The sequence below is a fragment of the Callithrix jacchus genome, chromosome 7 (assembly GCF_049354715.1).
Source record: "Callithrix jacchus isolate 240 chromosome 7, calJac240_pri, whole genome shotgun sequence".
NCBI classification, from domain to species: Eukaryota; Metazoa; Chordata; class Mammalia; order Primates; family Cebidae; genus Callithrix; species Callithrix jacchus.
Genome location: NC_133508.1, coordinates 111972217 through 111999626, shown reverse-complemented (window position 1 = coordinate 111999626; position 27410 = coordinate 111972217). Strand labels below are relative to the sequence as shown.

The window sequence follows — 27410 nt, the reverse complement described above, 5'->3', positions numbered from 1 at the left end:
TGGGAGCGTCTCGGGCCTTCGCCTGGGGGTGGAGCATGCTCTAGGCGGAGCCTGCAAAAGTTGGAGATGTGGAAGACCTCCTGTGGAATCTGAAGAAGCCCTCGCAGATTTTAATTCCCACTCTAGATTCTGGTAAGTGGTTTTAAAAAGTCTCCTTAGTTGTTCAGTCAGCGAATCTCCCCACTGCTCGTCCAAGTGGAACCGAGGATTCTAGCTGCACTCCTTTCCTGCCCTCTGTCCTCGCCGAGAACTAGTGCATAAAGAGCTCCAGATCGAAGCCATTCCTCTCCAGGGGCTGCAAGTTCCCGTCCATAAATCACGCAGGGCGTTTTGTTTCCTGGTCCTGGGCTCCTAGCCCTGGTCATGCGTTTAGGCTCTGAGTTTAGGTTACTACACCAAGAAGCGTCAATTGGCACTACCCCTGCCCAGTTCCCCCCCGCCCCAATGTCACGCTGCACCCTCCTCCAGTCACCTACTTGATTTTTCCTGTAGCCTGTGCCTGGGTTTGGGGATTCCTGCAGCAGCGCCCGGCAGTCTGCCCAGACCCCTTCCCACAGCTCAGTTGTAGGGGATTTTTTTCACCTGGGTTCCCACAATTACAGGTTTCCCAGAGCTCTCCACCCGATCTTCCTCCAGCTTTCCCAACAGGATTGCAGTCTACTTTCGGAGACAAATGTATGGTTATATTGACCTGTGAGGCCCCCCCACCTAGAATAATCTTCAAAACAAAATTACGAAACACTCTATTAACACATCGTTGGATGTTTATACTGAGTTTCTAGAGGAGACTGTGACCAGGGAAGGTGTGTCAATGATTAAACCGTTTAAAGGCTGAAGTTTGGAATGCTTGTCCATAGCTAATGGAAATTGGTGTAAGAGTCCCACTGAAGCCACTGTGACTCCGTGTCTGGTTAGCGCAGAGTTCAGCAGCAAATCTCTCCGAGCTCTACTCTACTAGGGAACAGACTGCCCTGTTCCATAAGATCATGGAAGCTGGAGGGGTCCGGAATCAGCTCCTAAACTCCTCCCCTCTTCATACCCCGTCTTATCACAAATGAGCAGAAGTGACCTGACAAGATCACACAGCCAAACAGAGACTTTCTCTGACCACTTGTAATTCTTGCCTTTTTTATATTTCTGGGTTAAGAATAATAAACCATATGCTCACATGAGTCATTTCTTATTAGCAGCAGAACATTTTACAATGATTATTTTTCAAAGTTCTCAATTTTTTTCTTTTTCTGAGTTTTCAATTTTAAAAATTCTTGCCAAATTTCTTATTTAATTTTACTTTTGCTTTTGTCTCATAATGTTCCTTTGCTCTGGCTTTGTGAGTTAATCTGTTCATCCTATGTTAAAATATATTAATGTTTTCCCAATTCCTTTATCGAATGGATACAAGCATAGCGAGGAAAAGATCACCGTTGGAGGAAGGATTCTGGATTTCCTATTTCCTAGATGCGTAAGGCCTATTGGCAACCTTTCAGAGGTAAAAAGTATAACCAAAAATTAAACCAAGGTACTCTAAGTTTTAAAAACATTTTATTTGATAAATAGGAAGACCTGTTTGAAGCATGGTTTAATTACAAAAACACACGCAATGGAAAGGCCTGTCCTGTCCACAAGGCTCCAATGCTAGGGAGTTACTTTTTAAATTAATTTTAAAAAATAGAATCATGTACTTTGTATTTCGGCAGCATTCCCTGACTTAGTGGGCATTTGAGAAATTTCAAACTCTAAGGATGCCTTAGTCATAAAATATGTGATTCTACCTGCAGGTTAGTTTGATTTCACATTTTCTAGCTCAGTCTGTCTCACTATTACTATTATAAAGTTTACGAAGTAAAGGGACTTATATGCCAATATTTCAAAGGGTGAGATGAAAAGGATTGTAAATAAAGTTAAAAAAAAAGTCAGCTAACACCATTTAAGTATAGTAGGACTTGGATTCTAGCTTTGCTTCTTTCTATGTGACTCTTGCCAAGTCTCTTAACCTCTTGAGATATTTCCTCATCCATAAAATGGATGGTGATTTTATTTTTACTTCTGCGTAAAATAATAGTTTAAATAACTTCTCTACCTGTTGTGAAAATAGTTATATCAGTGGAGGTGGAAGACTTATGCTTTTTAGAAGAAATGAGGTATCACAGGAGTTTAAGTGTTATCCTATTTACTATTAGTATGCCACATTCTTTTATTCTTTTTATAATCTTGTCTGACATCCTTCATCATTATGAAGCATATGATGATCCCATGGATAGGTGAGCTCAAAGGCAACGAGTGCAGGTTGGAGCCTGATCCATCAGAATGCTGGAGGCTCAGTGTGAAATAAGATCAGCAGAAGCAAAGTAGGAGATAGTGTGGTGAGGCCATACCGCATCACTTTACAAGCCTAATAGGCTAATGTGGCAGTATAGTACTGGGCAAGGCAGGTGAGTCTTCCAAATCCAGTAGAAAGGGTAAGTCTCCTTCCTTTATTCCTTTCTCTCAACTTAGCCAATGCCAAAATGTGGGGATGTGGGGAGATACAGGTCCTTTTTCAGAGTAATTTTACTTTTATTATTAAATAGTTTTTTTATGGTAGTCGTGAGATATGAGTGTTTGAAAGAAATACATAGGTAGGAAGAGGGTAGATATTGAAAATGAAAAAAGAGCAAGCTCATCATAGGGTATGTGTGTAGGTATAAGAGAGAGAGCACTCAGCTTACAGAAGGTGGGGCAGCGTGGGACATTTTCTCCTTGCTCTTTGTGTTCTTTGAGTTTAACACACTGCTTTATGTACATTTAAGGTTCAGAAGAATACACATTGGGTAACAATCAATGTTTGGTATTAATGTTTTGTTTAAGTCATCTTCTAGACTGAATTCTTTGAGAAAAAGAGCTTGTTTTGACTGAGTCCTGTAAATATCGTTATAGTAAATTAAAGATGATTATAGAACTATAACATTTTAGTGATTTCTCTATTCTGCCTTTTTATTTTTTATTTTTATTATTTTTTTGAGACAGGGTCTCACTCGTCACCCAGGCTGGAGTGGTGCAGTGGCACAATCATGGCTCACTGCAGCCCCAACTTCCTGGGCTCAAATGATCCTGCCACCTCAGCCTCCTAAGTAGCTGGGACCACTGGTGCTTACCACCAGGCCCAGCTAATTTTTTTTTTAAATTTTTGTAGAGATGGCATTTCACCCTGTTGCCCAGTCTGGCTTCGATCTCTGAGGCTTAGGCAATCCTTAGGATTCAGAAATGGAAAAGAACAATAGAGGGAAAAATAATGATGTCTAGTATATACAAGAGCCATGTTTACTAAGTTCTGTACTTGGTGCTTGCCATGTCTCTAGCATGTAACTCTGAGTGGGAGCCTAAATTTCAGATGAGGAAACTGAGACTCAAAAGGTTGACTGCCTTGTCTAAGACCATGTGGCTCTTACATGATAGAGCTGGGACTCACACCTAGAGCTGCATATTCCAAAACCTGCTCTTTCCATAACACCGTGTGGAAAACAAACCAAAAACAAACAAACAAAAAAGAAAACAAAACAAAAACCTCTATGTTCTTATATCCACCATGGAAAACTCTGATCTGGGCAATCTTTTCCTTTTTTATTTTTTTGATGCTTTCACTTTCTTCTCTAAGAAATTCTCGGCTTGAGTGGAGACCAGAATGGAAGTACAGTGGTGGGATTGCTGGGTAGGACTGGGCTGTTTTTTCCCAGCCCTGCCCTCTGACAGATCACCTCCTGGTCAGAGACTGCCAAGCTGTTCTAAAGTGCAGTCTTTATGCCGTCTGCCTGCTTCTGCCTCTTTTTTTCCCTGAGGACCACCCTTCAGGATATGTTATTGCTAAACAACCTTTGGAAATGTCACTTTCTCCTTTATGCTAGACACTGTGTTAAATCATTTTAAGGGTTTTAAAATGGCACAAACTTTTGATTAATTATATCAGGAATTTTACATCAATAACACTACTAAAATACTTTTGATTCCACCCCCTGCCCCCAATTGCTGTATGTGGAAATGTGGAATGACATTTTATAGCCAATATGGGCTCTATTCTGAGTAGTCCTGTGTGAAGTTCTGGTACAGTAAATATCTGAATTCTTTCATGTCAGGTCCTGGTTTCTGCAACTCTTTTTAATGTTTAAACTTTTTGTGGTTGAGGAAGATGTTTTAGGTGATGGCAGAATCTAATACTATTTGGTTGATTTCAAGAAATTACGATAACCCACAGATAAAGTTATGGAGATATAGTCAAAACCCTTTCATTACATGTTTACAGGTACAGAAGGTTTTCTAAGATCATATAATTTTCTGTACAAATGTCATTTGCCTTTTTATAGTTTATATTAACTCTGAGTTTTCATTTCATTTGACATTAACAGTGGTAGGACAGAAAGGTTAGACATGCTACTTGTAATTTACAAAAGATTGCATATGGTGCATTGTTTTTAGTTTTTGATGTTTTTCCCCTTTTGTTAAAATGAATGAACTACATAAAGCCAAGTGTTTCAACATTGATAAATCTCAAAAACTTAATGCTGAAAGGAAAAAGCAAATTGTAGAATTCATTTTCAAATCCAAATTTGCTTTTTTCTTTCAGCATTAAGTTTTTGAGATTTTTATATTTCTTAAATGATATAAAGTTTGAAAACATGTAAAACAATAACACATATTATTTAATATTCCATACACATGTAGAAGTGGTATTAAATGCTTGGGAATGATGAGCACTGAATTTGTGGTTATAGTTACCTCTTGAAAGGTAACTAAAGGGCCAGAGGCAGGTTTGGTTATTAGTACACTAGTCTTCGATTATATCTATAATGCTTTAGGTTTTTAAAATGCTAAGGTTTGTTAAAGCTGGATAATATGGTTTGGCTGTGTCCCCACCCAACCTCATCTTGAATTGTAGCTCCCATAATTCTCATGTGTCGTGGGAGCGACCTGGGGGAGGTAATTCAGTCATGGAGCAGGTGTTTCATGCTATTCTCATGAGAGTGAATAAATCTCATGAGATCTGATGGTTTTGTAAAAGGGAGTTCCTCTGCATGCACTCTCTTGTCTGCCGCCATGTAAGTTGTGTCTTTGTTTCTCCTTTGCCTTCTGCCATGATTGTGAGGTCTCCTTAGCCATGTGGAACTGTGAATCCATTAAACCTCTTTCCTTTATAAATTGTACCCAGTCTCAGATATTTCTTCATAACAGTATGAAAATGAACAAATACAGTAAATTGGTACCGTTAGAGTGGGGTAATGTGGTAAAGATACCCAGAAATGTGGAAGTGACTTCAGAACTGGGTAACAAGCAAAAGTTGGAACAGTTTGGATGGTACAGAAGACAGGAAGATGTGGGAAAGTTTGGCACTTCCTAGAGACTTGTTGAATGGCTTTGACCAAAATGCTGATAGTGATAGAGACAATAAAGTCTAGGCTGAGGCGGTCTCAGATGGAGATGACTTGTTAGGAACTGGAGCAAAGGTGACTCTTGTTATGTTATAGCAAAGAGACTGGTGCCATTTTGCCCCTGCCCTAGACATCTGTGGAACTTTGAAGTTGAGAGAGATGATTTAGGGTATCTGGCAGAAGAAATTCTAAGCGGCAAAGCATTCAAGAGATGACTCACGCATTGGTAAAAGCATTTAGTCTCATATATTCATAAAGATATGGTTTGGAATTGGAAGTTATGTTTAAAAGGAAATCAGAGCATAAAAGTTCAGAAAGTTTGCAGCCTGAAGATGCAGTAGAAAAGATAAACCTATTTTCTGAGGTGAAATTCAAGCCAGCTGCAGAAACTTACCTAAGTAAGGAGGAGCCAAATGTTAATCACCAAGATAATGGAATGGGGAAAATGTCTCCAGGGCATGTCAGAGACCTTTGTGGCAGTCTCTCCCATCACAGGCCCAGAGGCCTAGGAGGAAAAAATGGTTAGCTGGGCCAGGCCCAGGGACCCCATGCTGTGTGCAGCCTAGGGACTTGGTATCCTGCATGCCAGCCTTGGCTAAAAAGGGCCAACATACAGATCAGGCCATTGTTTCAGAGGGTGCAGGCCCCAAGCCTCTGAGGAGTACATGTAGTATTGGGCCTGCTAGTGCACGGAAGGCAAGAATTGAGGTTTGGGAATATCCACCTAGATTTCAGAGGATGTGGGGAAATGCCTGGATGTCCAGTTAGAGGTATGCTACAGGGACAGAGCCCTCATGGAAAACCTCTATTAGGACAGTGTGGAAAGGAAATGTGGGCTGGGAGCCCTTGCGTGGAGTTCCTACTGGGGCACTGCCTAGTGTAGCTGTGAGAAGAGGACCACTGTCCTCCAGAACCCAGAATGGTAGAAGCACAGACAGCTTGCACTGTGTTCCTGGAAAGGCTGCAGACACTCAATGCCAGCCCATGAAAGCAGCAAGCAGGGAGGCTTTATCCTGCAAAGCCACAGGGGCAGAGCTGCCCAAGACCATGGGAATCCACCTCTTTTATCAGAGTGACCTGATGTGAGACATGGAGTCAAAAGAGATCATTTTGTAGCTTTAAGATTTGACTGCCCTGCTGGATTTCAGACTTGCATGGGACCTGTTGCCCCTTTGTTTTGATCAATTTCTTCCATTTGGAAAGGCTGTATTTACCCATTGCCTGTGACCCCATTGTATCTAGGAAGTAACTAACTTGCTTTTGATTTTACAGGCTGATAGGCCGAAGGGACTTGCCTTGTCTCCAATGAGACTTTGGACTGTGAACTTTTGAGTTCATGCCAAAATGAGTTAAGATTTTGGGGGACTGTTGGGAAGGCATGATTCGTTTTGAAATGCGAGGACATGAGATTTGAGAGGGTCCAGGGGTGGAATGATATGGTGTGGCTACGTTCCCACCCAAATCTCATCTTGAATTATAGCTCCCATAGTTACCATGTGTCATGGGAGGTACTGGGTGGGAAGTACTTGAGTCATGGGGGAAGGGAGTCCTCATGGTATTCTAGTGATAGTGAATAAGTCTCACAAGATCTGATAGTTTTTTAAAGGGGAAATGCCCCTGCATATGCCCTCTTGTCTGCCACCATATAAGACATACCATTGCTTCTCCTTGCCTTCAGCCGTGATTGTGAGACTTCTCTAGCCATGTGGAACTGTGAGTCCATTAAACCTGTTTCCTTTATAAATTATCCAGTCTTGAGTACTTCTTCCTAGCAGTATGAAAATTAACCAATACACTGGGTGTCAGGTAAATGTTTGAAAAGGAGGTCAGTTTACCTAATGTTAATAAAACTAAACTCATAAAATTTCTAAGATATTGCAACCCAAGCTTACACAAAAGAAAACCTAAATATGTATCATGCTATGTCTATCCAGATGTTTTTGTTTGCATGTTTGAGTCCTTTGTGACTGAATCCCTATAGGAAGTAGCATGAAGTATTTTGCTTTGTAGTTGAGGGATTTGTAAGATGAAAGGTCCTTAAACATGAAATGAGATCAGTGGTAAGTTCATGATTTAAATTGTTATTTGAAAAAATTGTTTGATGTGTTCCCTCCAGGGGGTACAAACATGGTGATATACTAGATACAATATGACAATACATTAATTCTTTTCTTTCTTAATATCTAGATCACCATGGCAACCAGACAGAAGTTGATGAGAGCAGTTAGAGTTTTTGAATTTGGTGGACCAGAAGTACTGAAACTGCAGTTGAATGTTGCAGTACCGATTCCTAAAGACAATCAGGTAGAAATAAAGTTACTTTATTGAGGCCATAATTACACTGAGTGTGAGTCTCTTGCACATAGTACTCAAAAGAAGCAGACTCACAATGATTTTTAAAGACATGGAATTAGGATGGAATTCATACAACAGATACATATGGATGTTGATAAAGTGAACATAAATCTGATAATTAGTGAAGTAGATGTATGAAAAGGAATAACCTCTGGTTATAAGAAAATTTTTGATATATGGAGTGATCTATGTAGTGCAATAATTGGATTTTTTACGGACACATAAGGAGTTTTGAATAAGTTATTCTCTTACAAACATTCATGATTTTTATTTTGTGCATGCTGGGGAAACAATTTTCTTTTGCATTCATGCTTTTTCATGTGTTGTGATTCGTGAGAATTTAAGTATACAGTTTAATTCTCTCCAATGACTTTAACAATATACTGTTGATTTAAAATTATGTATTTTTATTACTACACCCTCCAAGGGTCCCAAGTCCAGTTTTCTTAGCAAACCTATGAGAGGTTTTACAATTTGGCTCTAACCTATCTTTACAAGTTTATTTCTCATCACTCCCTCTCCATAGAGAAACGGTGCTGTAACAACATTAGATTTTGTCCAGTTTCTCTAAGACACCCTTTCATTCCTGTCTTTGCACATGTAATTTTTTAACTGAAATATCCTTTTCCTATCATTTCTAAAGAATTTCTCCTTATCTTTTAAACCCTAACTCAAATACTACTTCCTTTATGAAGCCTTCCCTTACACTTATACCAGAGGTAATCATTCTGTGTTAATTAAGGTAAAATTAGCTCCTACAATTGCTGTAACCTAAAAATGCAATGGTTCAGCCACAGATAATTATGTCTCATACACTAAATTTAAAAGTTCTCAAATGTGGGTGTGTATCTGTTCACCAGAAGTGACTTAGGGACTCAGCTTCTTCTTTCAAGTGGCTCTGTCACAACCTCTCTCTTCCAGGATCACCATGGAAAGAGGAAGAGCACAGTGTGACTTGGCTAGGAAGTTTTAATGGGTCAGGCCTGCATGTGTCTGCTATCACTTTTGCTAACATTCCATTGGCTAAAACTCAGTCACTTGGCTACTCATAACCATGAGGGAAGCAAAGAAGCACTGCTCTTACTGTGTACCCAGGAAAAGGAGAAAACGAGTTTGATGAACACGCAGAGGTCTCTGCCTCATATTCCCTTAAATATTTCTTTCACAATTTTCCCCAGAATGTTTTTAATACAGTACATAAGCCATTCTGTCATGTCAATTTAAGTTAGCTTGTAAAACTGGAATGTGAGTTCGTTGAAGGCAAGCACTTATTTGTTTTGTTTTGTTTTCTCCCATTTCATAGCTTCTATAATCAGCACAGTCCTTGCATAAGGCTGAATGAATGCCTAAATTCTTTCTGTGAACTAAAACACATTGTCATTGCAGGTTCTAATCAAGGTCCATGCATGTGGTGTCAATCCTGTGGAAACATACATTCGCTCTGGTACTTATAGTAGAAAACCACTCTTACCCTATACTCCTGGCTCAGATGTGGCTGGGGTGATAGAAGCAGTTGGAGATAATGCATCTGCTTTCAAGGTATTGCATTTTTAATTATTTCTATTTTGGCTTAATTTATTTTCTTAAAATACTTGAACATAACTTTCAAATGCATTCTATTTAAGGTTTTAAAAGGCCCCATTACACAATTTCTGCCACTTGGGGGACTCCTTTAGTCAAAAAAGAAATTACATTTTATCCAGAGGCCTTATTTGTTTACATTGTTGTAAATAGGTGCTGGGTAATTTCTGGATCTTCATGTCCCCACAGAATGAACTGTGATTTTTTTTAATTTAATTGAAATATGTACGGAAAGAAAACAAACAAGGAAGTGAGACTACTTCCTAACTTTTGATGATATAAAAACTAACATAATTTTTAATTCCCTTTATAAATTTAGCTTCATAAAGGGCAAGTTAATTTTTCTGAAAAATAAGTAAAACGTGAAAAAAATTCAAGGTCACTATACAGTTTTGGAGCTCTGACTCAGCCAATGAAAATGCTATGATCCAGATCTATATATATATCAAAAGACATATTCATAGTAGACTCATGTCCTAGCATCTTTCCTCATAATTCCTTGATCTTCTCAACTTTAGTAGCACCCTACCAAAATGAGGGTGATGGAGAAGATTATGGTGTCCCTCACAGGAAGACTGGCAAATTCATTCAGCTTTTCACTCCTTAGCCTGTGACAGCTTGGCTTCTGCCCTCATAGCTCCACTGAAAGGATTCTTGCTAATGTCACTAATGGCCTCTGTGTTGCTGGAGTTAATGGGCCCTTTTATGTCATTGTCTTTCTTGACTTTTCTGTGACATTTGACACTCACAGCCACTTAACTTTTTCTTCAAAACAACTGTTTGCCTGCAGCTTGTGTGACATTATTTTCTCCTGTTCTCCTCTACCCTTCCTATCTGGGCCTCCATTTTGAGGCCTCTCGTTTTTCTGGATATTTCTCAAATCTTAGTGTTTCCTGGGGCTCTCAGTCCCTATTTAAAACTCTACTTTCTGTATTCAGTACCTTTTCCATAATCTCATACACTCCCTTCGTTGCCATTATCATGTTACATCTTTAGCATAGAGTTTTCTGCTAAGTCCTGGATCTGTGCTGTCCAAAACAGTAGCCACTAGCCACATGTGGCAGTTTAAAATTCAACTTAAATTTATATTGAAAATTCAGTTCCTGAGTCACTCTAGCAACATTTCAAATGCTTAATAAAAGCCTCCTGTCCAGTGGCCACCCTGCTGGACAGTGCAGATGTGAACATTTCTATCTTTACAGAGAGTTCTGTTGGAGACACTGGACTCACATGGTCACACTCCAGAAATGTCTCACAAAATGTGTCTGAAACCGAGTTTATCTTTTCTCACTGCCAATAGCGCCTCTCTTGTGTGACTGTCTTGGTGACTTCTGGGGTTTGAGGCTTACTCCTCGCTTTACCTTATTGGAACTGTTTTCTCTCTCCTTTCCATTTCCACTGCCTGTAGTTTAGTTCAGGCTCTCTTACCTACTTAACTACACCCCTGACCTGGATTTATATAATAGACACTTAACTTCCTCTTTTTCCCTGAAATTCATCCTTACTCTAGAATGAATCGTTTTATAGAATTTGATTCTGATTGTTTTACACCTCCCTTTTCATTCTTGCATCCATGTCTTGTAGACTTCAGAGAGACTGGTAAAATTCCTGGTTGCTGTGAAGTAAGATTGCTTCATGCTCTCTTCTCCCATCTATGTTAACATTCTTACCTCCCACTCCTCCTCACAGTGTGGTTTATTCTTCAATAATGAACTCTTTGTCCTTCCCTGCACATCCCAGGCCTTTCATCCTTGTGTTTTTGTTCATATTGGTTCTTCTACTTGACATAATTAAATTGAAACTTTTTTTTTTTTTTGAGACAGAGTTTCACTCTTGTTACCCAGGCTGGAGTGCAATGGCGCCATCTCGGCTCACCACAACCTCTGCCTCCTGGATTCAGGCAATTCTCCTGCCTCAGCCGCCTGAGTAGCTGGGATTACAGGCACGCGCCACCATGCCCAGCTAATTTTTTGTATTTTTAGTAGAGACAGGGTTTCACTATGTTGACCAAGGATGGTCTCGATCTCTTGACCTCGTGATCCACCCGCGTTGGCCTCCCAAAGTGCTGGGATTACAGGCGTGAGCCGCCGCGCCTGGCCAAACTGAAACTTTTAAACATGGATTCAAAGGATTTTACACTTTAGCTTCAATTTCTTTTCATTTTATCCCCTGAAACGGTTACATACCACACATTCATCTTCTTACTCATTGGTAGTAAATGCTGCTAATTTCTTGGCATTTATTGCTGTCCCTATCTTTTTGCCAATTTTGTTTCCTTCACTCAAAATGACTCTTCCTTGCTCTAGTTTTCAAAATCTTATCCTGTTCTTCAAGACTTCCCTCAATTATTAGTTTCTCGATAAAGCTATTCCTAATTTCCTCTACTTAGAAGTAATTTCTTTTTCTTCTACCTATCTTCAGTGGTTCATCACGTTTGCCTTGCTTTATAATTTTTTTCTGCACTTTTCTTTTCTCTCCTCTTAGAGTCTAGGATGCTTGAGGTTAGGGACAGGGGTATTGCGGTCCCTCACATAACTTGAAATAATGCTTTCTATGTAGTATGTTCTCAGTAAGTGTTTGAATTATATTGAAATCAATTCAACAAGCTTTTTAAGCTGTAAAAACAGTATTAATATTCACTTCATCATATTTGACATTTCTAGGCAACCACATTAAGTGGTGGTACTTGTCTTTGACTCTTGGATGCCTTTTGAATCTTTTTTTGTCTTCATTCTATCAGATAGCTTTTCTGCCTTTTCCGATTTCAGTAAAATAAAGTGTACTTTAGTACACTTTAATTGACTAAAGTCATTGCCTTAATAATTTGCCTATTCTAAGGAATATTAAGAAGGAGGAGTTAAGGCAGGTAGTTGAAGTAGGCAGCCTAATTTTCCCTAGTGTGCAAATCATACACTGGACCGATAATGCCTGGCTAGGGCATTACATCAACCTCAGTCACCCAGCTGCTTTTTAACAGTGAGGTCCAACAGACATTTGTTGAGACTTCACTGTGTTTCTGGTGCCGTGACAAGTGAAGAAGCCTGTCCTGGCTCATCCTGCTATCGGGGTCCTAGCATGGTTTTCTGCCTTTGGGTGTTTTGCATGAGGAGTAATGGCAATGCTGGGGTGAGGAAGCTCAGGGACAAGATTTAGAATAGGTGTTTGGTGTGCAGAAGAAAATTCACATTTTATTTGTTTCTTCTCCTAGTATTTTGGACAAAAATAACAGTTTATGTTGGCTGCCATTTACTAACTGCTTGATCTGAGGAAATTACTGAACTTCTTTGTACCTCAGTTTCCTCATCTGTGTAGCGGAGATTGCTTTAGATAATAAGCATGCCCACCTCACTGGCTGTTGTGAAGATGAAATTCGTTAACACTCCAGATTCACTGAATGCAGTGCCTGACATAGCAAGCTCTTTATGGAGCTGAGCCGTCAATACCATCATAATGCCATTCAAGGAAGTTTCTCCTTCCTTTTCTTATGTTTTTCTATTTTCCTTAGATTTTCTTCCCATTCATTCCCACTAATAAACATTTTAAATGTTCAGTATTTTAAAATTATTTATATGAGACCCTATATAGGGAGAACAATATATAAGTACTTATTTCTTGCTGTAAAGGATTATATCTATTTTGACAGAATTTTTTAGTCCTCCTGCATTTATTCATTTTTGTCTTCCCCTAGAAAGGTGACAGAGTTTTCACTAGCAGCACGATCTCTGGAGGCTATGCAGAGTATGCTCTTGCAGCAGACCATACTGTTTACAAACTGCCTGAAAAACTGGACTTTAAACAAGGAGCCGCCATCGGTATCCCATATTTTACTGCTTATCGAGCTCTGATCCACAGGTAATAACACATGCTGTCAATTTTATAACCGGTGCCAAAAGAGGGCAGTGTTAACTGCTTTCCTTCTAGCTATCTGTGCATCTATCTGTTCATCATTTTTGGTTACCAGTTCTTGTCATGAAACATTTATAGAATGGAAAGTATGAATTTGGGGGATTGTGCTAATCTCTGAAGATACAAAGTAGAGCAAACACTGTCTTCAAGATGCCCATAGTCTAGTAAGGGAAATGACATAAGAATGGTTATGTGTATGTATAATGTGGAAGCTACAGTGGTGGACATGTACATAGGGATGTATGGGCTCAGAAGGCATGTGCCTGTGGTGATGAGGTAGGCCTTCCTGGCAAGGTGTGAGACTTAGACTATTTTAAAGCCATTGTTCAAAATCTTGTTATCCATTAGAATCATCTAGGCAGCAATTTAATAGTATACTTTAGGGCTCTACCCCAGACCCTCTGGTTAGTTGCCATGGCTGGTGCCTTAGAATCTATATTTTAATCTCATCTACTAAGCATTTGAAAAGCATTGGAGTGAATTCACCTGAGCAAGCGTAGCTGGAAGGAGAGAGGACATTCTAGACAATAGGAACAGTATGGGGAGAAACAGTATGGTGTATGGTAACAGCTATAGAAACTTGATTTTGTTAGGAGATTTCAAGCGAAAGAGTAGTGAAGAATAAAGTTGGAACAGAGTAATCTCTCAATAAATGTAAGCTGTCATCAAGGAGATAGAAATCAGATGGTAAAAGATAGGTTATAAAGTTCGTCCCTTGTTCTGTAAGGGATTGGAATTAATGCAATGCTTTATTCAGGAGACTGTTATTGTCATGTTTGGTTTTTATTGAGATCATGTATCTGCTGTGTGTAGGATGGATTTGAGGATAGGAGTGGAGAGAGAGAGATAGGAGTATCTTATAGGAGTCTCCACTAGACAAAATCCTTATGGGCCAGAGCAAGGGTTATGGTGGAAGAAGTAAGTAGAAAGGGAAGAATAACTATTTAGTGGTGGTAAAATCAGGGGTATTTGGTGATTATATGCAGGTAGAGAATGAGGGACAGGAAGAGCTTAAGAGTAGTCTAGCTTTCTAGCTTGGGTCTTGTTTAACTGTGACAAAAAAAGGAGAAAGTTTGAAAGGGAAGCTGTTTTCAGTTTTGGATTTGAAATTGTGAGAGACACATCCTAATGGAGAAGTTTGGTAGCCTGTTGAATAAAAAAGTCTGAAGCTTGAAGACTGGGGATAAAAATTTGGGGATATCAGCCTGTAGGTAAGAACTGACAAGATGAAAAGTGGTTGAAATCCCTCAGGAAGTGAGAACACTGGAGTGAAAACAGAACCCTCGTGAACATCACCATTTAAGAATGTAGTCAGAGAAAAAGGATTCCATGGCTGGCAGAATCTAGAGGTCATGGTATCCCGTAAGCATCCAGTAAATGCATGGGCTTTGAAGACAGCAAGGCCTGGGTTAGTGTCTTCACACGGTACTAGTTGTGTGACCTTAAGCTACTTAACCATCTCAGGTGCAGTTTATTGACTTGAGAAACATAGGTAATAACAGCACCTGCCTGCTAGAGTGTGGTAAGAATTACTTGGAGGTAATGTGTATAAAGTTCTTAGTACAGGGCTGGCACAGGGTAAATACACAATCACTGCGGCAGCCTTAGGAGTGGCAGTTGATACTGCTACTAAGGAGTTTGGCCAGCTGTCAAATGCAACACAGAGGTCTGTTCAGAGAAATGTAACCGTTGGGCTCAACAATGAAGAGGTCATGGTGACTTTAGTCAGCTTCTTTTCAATAGAATGGTGGGAAGAGCTTAACTGAGTGGATTGAGGCAGGAAGGAAGAGGAAATAATTCCTTGAATGGAGACTATTCTTTTAAAAATGGAGGAGACAAGGAAGAGAGAATTGAAGGTTGCTTGAGGAGAGTTTGTGGAAAAAAAGGATTTTTTTAAAGGATAGACAAGACTTGAACATATTTACAGATGGAGCAAGATTCGCATAAGGTAAGATGGAAAGGACTTAGGACCTAGGTAGAGAGATTGGCTTCCAGTACGGACAGAACAGCTCATTCATAAAACCTAGAAGGGGTAAAGATGACATACTTATGGAAACATTTGAGTGGGGAGGTGGAGTGTTAAAGGCACTTATCTGTGATTGCCTCACTTTTCACAATTAAGTAGGAGGCAAAGTGGTCTTTTAAGAATCAGAGCTGAAGTGGCACCAAAATGCATGGTCATGTGATTTTTTTTTTTCTGTAATAGCCATTTGGATAAAGTATCAAGGAAGTTAGATTTGAACATTAATTCAGGGCTGGAATATTGGTGGCAAAATGGAATGGCATAAAGGAAATGAGAGCACAGAAGGCGAGGGAGAGGAGATTGGGCAGTCTTCTGTGGGCCCCAGGCCGAGTAGGGACAGAAGGAAGGCCAGGAGCAGCACGTGGGCAGACACAGAGCTGTGGAGAGTCAGTGATCTCTGCATAGTTGAAGAAAGGTTTTGAGAGAATATGGGTTTTCAGAATTAGGATAGATTGCTGTCATAGTATTGGTCATTGGCATCTGATGTTTCTCAGGTAGAATGGTGGCTGGTGTTTATAGCCCTGGGAGAGAGTGGCTAACGTGGAGGAAAATTCAGGAACTGTGGTGCTTGATTTTCTTTCTGAGGAATGCTGAATCTCCTAAATGGAGCAGGATTTGAGGTGGAAGAGAAAGCCTATGTGCCAGGTCTTAAGAGTCTTCAGTGACTAGTAGATGGTAGGGGATAGCAGCATGGAAGGCCAGGCTGAGTGCTGTGAGCACCAGGGAGAATGACTGTATTTGTCAGGGTTCTCCAGAGAAACAAACAGCAGGATGTGTGTCTGTCTGTCTGCCTGTCTCAGAATCAGTCTGTACACACACACACACACACACACACTCACTGACTGATTTATTTTAAAGAGTTGGCTCACGAAATTGCAACTGACTGGTGAGTCTAAAATTTGCTGGAGTGGGCCAGCGAGCTGGAGACCCAAGGAAGAGTTGCAATTTAAGTCCATACAAAGTTTGCTGGCTGAATTTCCTCTTGTTCACTGGAGGTCAGTCTTTGAGAACAAAGGCCTTCAACTGATTGGATGAAGCCCACTCACATTTCTAGAAGGTCATCTGCTTTACGAAAAATCCAGCTATTACAGTGTCAATCTCATAAAAAGAAAAAAACCCTGTTACAGAAACATTCAGAGTAATGTTGGAACAACTATTGGGTTCCTTGGCCCAGTCAAGTTGACACATAAAATTCACTGTCACAGCGACTCTGCGTAAGGATTCCGCCGGGGATTTGCTTGCTTTTTCTCCTCTCACCCCAGGCCCAGGGATTTATGAGAATGTGTCTTTAGTGTTTGAGGGGCATCTTATAATAATTTTTTAAAAATTTCATTGGAAAGTATTATATATACCATAGCTTAACATTAGTCATCCTATCCCCTTACGTTTATATTTTACTTTTAACGTGTTAGTTTCTTGGTAACAGTTCTCTCGATTTATTATTCAAACCTTCAGTTTAACTTATTGTCTTCAGTCCCCTTAGCTCCAAGCAAGAGTGTGGGAGAAAGTTTCACTTACTGCTCGTTGTTGCCACTTCTCAGCTGTTGGGCACAGCTGGGAGCAGGACTCCAGTTACTGTGTTCTCATTCCCAGATGGAGCATAAAGTTCCTTAATGTCTCTGCAGTGTGACCACCCCACATTGTTCTAGGACGTAAGAGATCTACCCTGAGAATCAGATCCAGATCTCATAGCATCTGCTGGCTTTTGACATTGGCACTTTCCATGTGGAATAGTGAAGCATCCCCTCATTCCTTGCTGCATGCTCCATCTTTTCAGTATGTACTAGAAAAGTAGTCATGTGAACCAGAAGTAGAAAGAATATGCCATTTCACTAGAGGCTCTGGACATTTTAGGGGACGACAAGGGAATCTTTGTGATAGGATTTATTACATTTCCTACTCTCTGACCTTTGCCGACTCAGCATTGCTTTCTGAAATGGGAGTTTGAAAACATGAAGAAGAAGAAGAAAAATACTTTTTTTCCCCGGGCAAAAAGTAGCCTAGCTATTGTGTTACTTGGGCATTACTCTAGTCCACAGAATAAAGACTGAGCTATAATAAACCTGCTTTGAGGCCCTTTCTGTGGGAATAAATGGGAATGAGAGATTCCAGATCCTCTAGGCTCCGCAGTTTCACTTCATGACCCACAAGGACTGTAGCGACTCAGAAGTAGCACCACGTAGTGATTCTAGTGTCCAGCATCGTGCCTGGCACATAAAGACTCCCAATGAATATTTATTAAAGGAATAAATAAATTGAGGGCTTTGTTTATTCTGTGGCGCTTAGGGAATATTTGGGGCTATATATCAGGTTGCATTTGCTCTTTGTGTCAGTGTTAGCCAGACTGAAAGTAGAAATTCCTTAAAGATGATGAAAACACCTGAGATTAATTAGCTTCAGAACATAAGGAGATATGACTTATGCTTTCTCTTGCAGTGCCCGTGTGAAAGCTGGAGAAAGTGTTCTAGTTCACGGGGCGAGTGGAGGAGTAAGTATTTTTTTTTAATGTATTTTTAAACAAGCTTGGGTTTGTGGGTTTCACATTATAGTTCCTTTGGTCATTTTTAAAAGCCAGATTTATAAATACAGTTAAAGCTGCTTTTTTTCTTTATGTAGTAAAACTTTTTTGATTTTGGTCTTATGAAGGTGATGCTTTTTCATGAGTTTAGCATTTCTTGGTTAATAAATTCAACAGAGGACCCCATCAAAAATATATTAGATTTTCCACCCGTATTGGGTGTGGACTAAGATAAACTCGCCTTGTTTTTGCCTTCAAGTAGCATGTTATAAGAATATTTATTTAGAATTTTAAACAGGTTTTGAAGGTTGATATTAATTCCATATTCTCTTAGATAAGGAAACTAAGGCTCATTAAAGCTTACCTGTGTTGCCCAGACAGCGCGTTAAAGCCACACTGTGAATTCTTAGTCCTTTCTATCTCCCTTCCTCTGCTTGCCTGCTGCGCTTTGATGACATTCAGGGAGTGCACTGTATACAGCCCTGTCCTTAACACCACAACCCACGGCTGAAAATGCTAATGTGGGGGAATTCGGGAGGAGGACTCAGAACTTATAATAAAATAAGCCCTTCAGTGAAATCACCCAACACAGGGCTGTCAGAAGCCTCTTCAAGAAACTAGCTGCCAATCTGCCTCTCAGGAGCTTAGAGGGAAGAGTTAGAGAGAGCTCTGCAGTTAGAATTTAACAAGAAATCCACATCAACTCTATCAGTGGATGCTTTGGAAATTTTGGAGATAAGATTTTGAATTTTAAAAATAAAAAGCCTGGGGCTAGATGCTTGCTTTGGGGAAGCTGGTTAACCCTTTCAGAGCGCTGTGTATTCTGGAGAGTAGATTGAAAGAAGTAACCTATTAAATGGCACATTGTCCCCTGAACAATGAGTGGTATCCTGAAAATGTGAATTTACCTTTAAAAGTGGCCAGGTAGTTTCAGTCCTTTTTGTCACTCTGTTTCTTTAGGTAGATGAATCACGAGGTTTCACACCTAGCTTACTACACTTCAAATAGATCATTCAAAGGGATTTCACAGATCAGACAATTTATTAAAAAACACCAGGATTGTCTTTATGGGGCTTGAGAAAATATGACAGACGTACCTTGTCCAAAACTCCCATTATTTAACTTCACTGAAGAAGCTATTTTTTGGTTAAATTAAATGTAATCCTAAATAACTAAAGGGTCTGTCAAACACATACATTTATTTAAATTGCCCTGGCTTTCAGAGAGCTAACCTTGTGCTCTGTACAGAAGGGAAAGATTTCTGTAGGAAGGGGAGAGAAGAGTTTAAAGAAAATCTCTTTATATTCCCTTTACCCTCTTGTAAAAAGCCCAGTTGCTTCACCATGATTTTTTTTTTTTTTTTTTAAGGTAAAATCCACACTGTTCTCTGAGCTGGCTGAGTTTGTTAAATCCTTGGCTGGCAGGGATAGGCTGGCGACCTGGTGTGTGAAGCGCTTCTGATCCTCCCTGTCCTATCAGAGGGAAACAGTACTGGGTTTTGCCTTGCTTCTGTTTGTAGTTTCTGTCCTCATTTAATTCAAATTCCTGTGGGATTATGTTGTGTGTTTAAAATGGTATGGAATTTATGAACACAGCTATTATCCACGTGTTGGTGGGGAGTGCCCTACTTTAGTGTAAGCAAAGTAAGTAGAAGAAAAATAGTTGACACATAATGGTGTATAATCTGTCGAAGGAGTATAGCTGTTAGAATTGTTGACAAGATTAGAATTAGAATGCCTTTAAATTGAGTGCCCTTTTAAAGCAGTTAGAACCCAAGGAGATCTATTTACATTAGCATTTTAAAGGTTGGTGTTATTAGAGATCTTTTATTTAAATTTGAAAATTAAAGTTGAAAATCAATTGTGCCCACCCCATAGTAGATTGTGTTTTATCTAATTGGATGTCTCTCTTCTGTCAGACAGTGAGTTCCATGTGTTTTTTTATTTCAGTTGAACCAAATTCCTGCTGTAACCTGGCTGAGTTCAGCCTCCTTATTACCATGGACCAAAATCTTTACAGTCCATTTCAGGCCTGGGAGTCTGTTACAAAGTTTCTATCATTATTTTTCATCGTGATTCTTTTCTTGCCCAACCCAGTCCTACCTGTAAATCACTGGTTATGAGTAGCAGGTGATTTTGCAACATTTCTCCTTCCATCCTGGGACATTTGGTAATATCTGAAGACATATTTTGTTGTTACAACTTGGGGAAGGGGTTCTGGCATCTAGAGGGTAGATATCCTTCAACACAAGGGATACTCTCCCACATCAAAGAATTATCTAGCCCAAAATGTCAATAGTGCCAAGTTTGGGAAACTCTGCTCTAAATGTTTGTGACTCTTATTTGTACCAACATTTGTCATCTAATCAAACATATTTCCTAGTATTGTTATTTAAATAATTGCTCTTTTGTCTATATTCTTAAATTACTTTGATTTCTCCTTTATACTAAGCACATTTATTTGGTATTCTATTGATTTCTTACAATCCTGTGACTGTTTTCTTTTTTTTGAGGCAGAGCCTGTACTCACCCAGGCTGCAGTGCAGTGGTATGATTTTGGCTCACTGCAACCTCCACCTCCCTGACTTAAGCGATTCTCCTGCCTCAGCCTCCTGTGTAACTGGGATTACAGGTGCATGCCACCCTGCCTGGCTAATTTTTGTATTTTTAATAGAGATGGAATTTCGCCAGGTTGCCCCGGCTCGTCTCCAACTTCTGACCCCAGGTGATTCACCTACCTCAGCCTCCCAAAGTGCTAGGATTATAGGCATGAACCACCATGTTCCACCTAATCCTTTGGCTCTAAATACCATCTGTAAGATAACAAATCTCTAATGTATATCTTCAACTGGACGCTTTTGAGCCCATACTCATATTCAACTGACTGCTGAATGTCTTCACCTTTTAGTAGATGAGCACTGTGCAGCTCAGCCTGTTCTAAGTGATTCTTTTGTGTTTATTTTTTAGAGACAGGGTCTTGCTCTGTTTCCCTGGTTGGAGTACAGTGGTGTGGTCACTGCAAACTCAAACTCCTGGGCCCAAGGGATCCTCCCGTCTCAACCTCCCACACAGCTGGGATTACAGACGTGTACCCCCATTCTTGGCAAAGTGAAATCTGGAGATTTTCACAAACTTACTGCTGTCCGGTTTTCCCCTCAGTTACTCTATGCAGTTAATCTGGCCAAAGACATAGGAGACATCCTATATTTTTCTCTTTTCCTCATCTCCGACATGAATCTGTGAGGAAGTCCCATTTGTTTTTATTTTTTTCCAGTGCTACCCCCTTTGCTCAAGCCAGCTTCATATCTTATCTAGACTGTTCTAACAGCTACAAACTGATCCTCCCCCTCCATTTCTTTGTGCCTCACATGTAACTGGAGCGACCTTTTTAAAGCCTGAGTCAACCAGATCATTTCCTGGTTTAAGCTCTGCAGTGGTTCTGCAGTTTTTAATATACTTGGAAGCCTCTACCTTCACCCCTCAGATCCTGTGTGACTCACCTTTACTGGCCTCATCTTCCACTCTTTCCCACAAGCCCCCTCCCTGAGGCACGCTGCCCCTCTTTCTGTTCTTTGACCCTAACTGCATTCCCACTTCCCCAGGTTACCATGGCCATTCACTGTGCCCATAGCATCCTCCACGTGGCTGACCGGATGTTCTTGTGGCTTGTTCCTCACTTTTTTTCGGGTCTCATTTTTTCAGAGTGGCCCTTTCTGATGATGTAAATAGTCCCTTTTCTTATCCCTCTAACCCAACAGCCAATTTTATTTTTTCTTAGCACTTTTATTCCTGAATTTATTTTATTCATTCATTTGTTCATATGACTATTATCTTCCTCTACCCTTAGAATGTAAGTTTCTTTCTTACATTATGTACCACATCTCGTACAGTGTAAACACTCAATAAACATTCACCATATGGATGAATTAGTTAATTTGCCCATATACCTGTCTCTTTCACTTAAATGGTAGAGGCCTTAAATTTGTTATTTAGAATCTCGTATGCACAGAGAAGTCAGAGAGCATGAACTGCTCATTATCTTTAAATCCTACAAACATCTTGATGCAGTGGTTAAAAACTCAGGTTCTGCAATCAGACTGGTCTAGCTCCTATTTCCGTCTCTGTATGTGACTTGTCCAAGTTACTTATAATTTGAAGCTTCAACTTTCTTATCTGTAGAATAGGGACAATAATAGTATCTACTTTATAGGGTCATTGTGAGGATAAAATAAAGCGGTATATAGAAAGTATTTAGTAAGGTACCTAGAATATTTTAAATATTCTTAACTGAGAGCTGTTTTTCTTATTTCTTCTTTACTTATTGCTTCATTTACACTCTTAAGTTGCTTAAAGTTAGGATAAGTCCTATAGGAATCTTAAGTTCATTGTATGTATTTAATAAGAGTTTGCAGGAATATAGAGAATATGTAACTATTGGGTTATATTTGTTTTTCAGGTTGGATTAGCAGCCTGCCAAATTGCTAGAGCTTACGGCTTAAAGGTTTTGGGCACTGCTGGTACTGAGGAAGGACAAAAGGTTGTTCTGCAAAATGGAGCCCATGAAGTGTTCAATCACAGAGAAGTTAATTATATTGATAAAATTAAGGTAAAATTTTTTACTGTTTTATGAAAGTCAAACTTTGTTTCTTGGAGACTTACCTGATTTTTAATGCATTTTTAGCCAACTACTCTCTTAAAGTCGTTTGCTTCCTTTATTCACTGCTCAGATATATTTTTACGAGTGTTTTAAAACTTTATTTAAAAAGCAGAGATGTCTAATTTTTAAACCTTCACTGTCATTTTTGTATTGTTTATGTGTATTAAATAGAATATAGCTTCTCTAGAATCTTAGAGCAATAAAAATTGATTTTTAATGCAAATAACGTTTTAAGTAAAGCTGCAGCTTTGTATTTGCAGCTTGATGTGAATTCTCCATGGAAAGTGAGATATCCATAGATTACAAACTGGATCTGTGTGGCCCAGGGAATAAAGTTCATTTGTTACTTGGATGCTTTGGAGGAATAATCACTACTGTATCCAAAGTGGTGGGGTGGCATTTAGTTAGTTGCTGCATTTAACAATTCAAGCAGATTCTGAATTTCTCCACTTGTACTGTAGCAGCAATTTGCTAAACACTTATTGCATTACTAATCCTCAACCACTTCCTCATGTTAGGGCGATTAGAATTTCCCAAATATTGAGTACCGTGTAGACTAGATCATTACAAATGAAGGAAAAAATGGGAGTGAGAGTTTATTACCTTAATGGCAATCATCTTGCTAAAAAGCTGAGCAAAAGCACTTACTTCTTTGTTATAAGTCTGAACCTAAGATCTAGCACTCACTGCTGATACCATTATCCAAGAATATTCACAAAGATGAAAAATGGCCCATTATTATAAGAGTATGATTTTGTTTAACAATAATCTAATTTTAGGACGATGAGGTCTTAGGGGCTTCCACTGACTCCTGCTTAAGTGTCTCCCATTTTCAAAAAATTCTCTTAACCTTTATCTCAACCCCTTTCTGTCCTTCTCTTTCCCACAAAACTTCTTGAAAATGTAGGATTTATTGCTTTTACTTCTTTACCTTCAACCACTTCTCACTGTAGTTTTGCTTATAGCCCAAGTTTTTATACTGCTTCCCTGAGAAGCTCCTAACTAACTGTCTGCTGGTCTTCTCTCAGGCCTCATCCTGTTTGATTTTTCAGGAGCATATGACCCTGACTGCTTTTCCTTGAAACAGGTTCTCTTCTTACTTTCCTGACTTTTCACTTTCAATCTCCCTCCTCTTCATATTATTTAATACTCATGTTCCTTCGGTTGTTGTCACTTGGTCTCTCATCTTCCGTGGTGCTAGACTTTCGTCCTCATCAGTCTCACATACTCCTGTGGCTTCCTTACTACCCATATGCTGTTGATTTCCAGAACTGTCTTTGTCCTGAGTTTAGTTCCTTCATGCCATCAACCTGCTAGGCATTGCTAGTCATCTGGTGACCCAAGACAGAAACCCTCACTTGATTTATTTTCCTTGTCTCTTAATTATCTTTCTCCCTCCCACCCAACAAGTTGGTCACCTCATTGTATCAGTTTCATCTCTGATGTGCCTCTCAAATGTATTTCCTTATCTCTGTTCCACTCACCACAGTAACTTAGTTTAGGCCTCAGTTTCTCCAGCCTTGACTTATTCATAACTGAGCTGATAACCCTTTTTATCTTTGCCGTGGTCTCCCTCTTTTAAAAAATCTACAGAAATAACTAAAATGGAAGCTCTATGAGGAGAGGATTTTTGTTTCTCTGTACTTGCACATGCAGTAATGAATACCTGTTTTAAAAAAAATCCAAATCTTTTCACATGGCATTCACTGTGTTTTTACTATCTGTCCCAACTTGCAATCTCCTCTCTCCTACCTTTTTCTCTCCCTGCCACTACTCCTTACCTGATTACACATCTCAGCCTTGCTTGTATTTCAGTCCTTGTGTTCTCAGTCCTCTCCATCTTTGCTTTTCTGTTTATTTGGCCCAGACTGAGTTGGCCTCAGGTCTAGCTTCCCCTTGCTCATCTTCCTTTCTTTTGGCTTAGGAAACTCCTATTCATCCCTCAGGGCCCAGGTCATCATCTCTGTGAAATGTTCTCTGACCGTGGCAGGCAATCAAATTTTAACCTTTTTTCTCTGTAATCTATGGTTTATTTCTGCAAATGTGTTACTTAGTCCATTAAATTATAGTTATGACTGTAGTATTCTCACCTTTCTCACTAGTTTTGTTTTGCGCTCCCTATGTTTGTCTTTGCAATCCTGGTACCTAGTATAATCCCTGGCATAGGGATTCATTTTTGTGTGTGTGTTAAAATAAAATGAATTTAATGTAGAAATATGTAGCTTTTTGTAAGAGCCAGCATCCAACATCCAAGATGTCAAAGGAAAAGAATTAGTGTGTCAAACAGATTAGAACAAAACCAAATTCTCCAAAACAACAAAAATCATGCAAAACCAAACAGCTAATGATATTTTCTTTTGTTTTTGTTTTTTAATAAAAATGGGAGGCCCCTGCAGTTTTGGGACTTTTTATTTTTTGTTTCTTTATGAAAGTTCATTTTAAAGATAGAAAATTTTCAGCTAAGGAAAGGTATTTTATACTCAAATTGAGTCTAGCACCTGAAAATTCCAGGCAAGTTTTATTTCATTACAGCAATGTATTTCGTACAAATATTTATCATTTTAGATGTTCTGGCTGGTAACTTGGAATTATATCATAATTATATAACTAAATTATTTGAAAATTACATTGTTGGTCTCAAAGATGTAACATTTATATATCATTTGAAACATATTTCTATAATATGTTATACAGATAGTAGCTATTTTACAGTTTTTCACTTGTCTTACTCTACATTTCTCTTTTATTATGTAGACATATGTTGGTGAGAAAGGAATTGATGTAATTATTGAAATGTTAGCTAATGTAAATCTTAGTAAAGATTTGAGTCTTCTGTCGCAAGGAGGACGAGTGATAGTAAGTATTCTTTTTTTTTATTACCACTTTAATGTTTTACCAAAATTTAACACTATTTTGCAGTAATCTTAACTGTAGACTTGCTGCTTTTCATATTAGGTTGTTGGCAACAGAGGTACTATTGAAATAAACCCACGGGACATCATGATAAAGGAGTCGAGTATAATTGGAGTTACTCTCTTTGCCATAACCAAGGTAGGAAAAGAAGTACTTCCGATTTTGGTAACTTACACACCGGTACACACCTGAATAGGCAAACTGAAAGTTTAAGTAGATGTTAAACTTAGTTATATGACTAGAGGGAGTAGGTAAGGATTAGTCACCAGAGGGACAGCTAGGGTGACAAGATCATTTATTATCTTTTGAGAGAGAAATGTGATACTAATAATTATTTCAGGACAATAGGTATTTTGTACACAAACACTGTCCCAGGCAGATGGGACTCATGGTTACCCTGTAAATAACTACTTTTTCTATAATTTTGGACAAGTTGACAAAAGTCACACATTTTTAAGAGACTTGTTATGGTATAACTCTTAGATCCTGAAGTTTTTCTAATCTTCTGAAAATTAAATCATATGGTCCAAAATTAATTTGTTATTCTTTTTCTTAGGAGGAATTTCAGCAATATGCAGCAGCCCTTCAAGCTGGAATGGAAATTGGTTGGTTGAAACCTGTAATAGGTTCTCAGTATCCACTGGAGAAGGTGGCTCAGGCTCATGAAAATATCATTCATGGCAGTGGGGCTACTGGAAAAATGATTCTTCTCTTATGATGATTAATTATTTCATGGATTTCCTATGTAATTAGAGGTATTGTCTTTCCCCCAGTTGGACTTACCCTATCTTTTCTTTAATTAACATTCAATTCAGTGAGTTTCTTATGTGAAAAAATAAGATTTTTATTTGGAGAGCAGAAGCAGAAGAGTAGAATTCATTGTATAGCTAGCAATATTTTTTATGCCATCTGTCTCAAATCAAGGAGTCATCACAGTAGCAAATAGCATGTTAGTGGTCATTTGGCATGAGGATGCATTCCAGTAATTCTTAAATGATGCTTGATTAATTCCATACCTTTGATTAAAACATGCTAGTTCACAATAAGACTGCTCAGTTTCCAAGGGTTTTCAATCCTACTTACCTTTCTAAAGGTTCTCTAGTCTCTGATTAGCCATGACTGTATTGGACTTTGAAGATTTTTTTGGACTAAAAAACCTCTCTTCTAAACTAATCTTTCTTGGATCTATAAATCTTTTGTAAAGGCAAGAATAAAGAATGTCCAGGATAATTCATTAGTTTTCTCAGGATTTTCTCAAATATTAGAATAGTCACTTCATTGTTGGCTAGCTGCCAATGACTCCATATGTTCTGTGAGAACAGGAGCTTTATCTCTGCTATAATACATAGCCTCCAAATAGGTAATACTTCTCAATTGATTAGATTTTCAGAGTAGATTTAGGTTATCTGTTTGTGTGGTGAGGGTCATATATTTTTGTTGAAAATTTATCAAATTTTATCACAAATTTGATAAATTAATGATCTGCATTTGTCTCATAACATAATGTGTAATAAAATCTATGGAAAATTAAAACTTGCTTTCTAGTTTTTATGGTATTTGCTTCTTATCACTTCTGCATAGCTCCTCACAGTCACTTCTTAACAGTGCTCTTTGCTGGAAGCCTTTATCTGAATTAAATGCAGTGATGACTTCTTAGCAGGCTTGCCATCAATACTATGTTCAGGAAAAGAAAAAGTTTGGCTGCTTGTTGTTTCTGTTTTTCTTCACATGAGCACATCCTTTTGTCTTCTTACATGATGTGGTTGATTGTTTTGACCTGATTTGTCCTATTGAATGACAATTTCTGGCTTGAACATGGAATTCTGCCTCAATAATAAACAGAAAACACAGCTAATTTTTATAGTTGAAGGATAATGTTGGCTTCTGGCTGTATGTGCCATGGCTGAAGTGTTTTTGCTATTAGCATTTTCCAACTTTATCCACTATTTCTTTTATAGGTTAACTGTCCTGTAAAATAACACTGAAAAAAAAGGGTTAAAGCAATGTCACCAATATAGGCTAGCATTTTATTTGCATCCTAAAATGGAGGATTCCTTTC

General features: G+C 38.9%; 1 protein-coding gene across 1 annotated transcript; it reads left to right on the top strand.

Annotated features, from left to right (window-relative positions):
• Positions 1 to 35: 35 nt before the first annotated feature.
• On the top strand, positions 36 to 26884 carry CRYZ (crystallin zeta). Its single transcript, XM_002750967.7, has 9 exons — positions 36 to 132; positions 7587 to 7703; positions 9141 to 9293; positions 13024 to 13187; positions 17701 to 17752; positions 22238 to 22387; positions 25193 to 25294; positions 25394 to 25489; positions 25908 to 26884. Exons 2-9 carry the CDS (start codon positions 7593 to 7595, stop codon positions 26067 to 26069), a joined length of 990 nt encoding a protein of 329 aa, XP_002751013.3. The 5' UTR covers positions 36 to 132; positions 7587 to 7592; the 3' UTR covers positions 26070 to 26884.
• The last annotated feature ends 526 nt before the right edge of the window (positions 26885 to 27410 follow it).

Coding starts and splice junctions, on each gene's coding strand:
- CRYZ (XM_002750967.7), top strand. CDS start 7,593: ATGGCAACCAGACAGAAGTTGATGAGAGCAGTTAGAGTTTTTGAATTT. Junction 7,704..9,140: donor CGATTCCTAAAGACAATCAG/GTAGAAATAAAG, acceptor TTGTCATTGCAG/GTTCTAATCAAGGTCCATGC. Junction 13,188..17,700: donor TATCGAGCTCTGATCCACAG/GTAATAACACAT, acceptor TTTCTCTTGCAG/TGCCCGTGTGAAAGCTGGAG.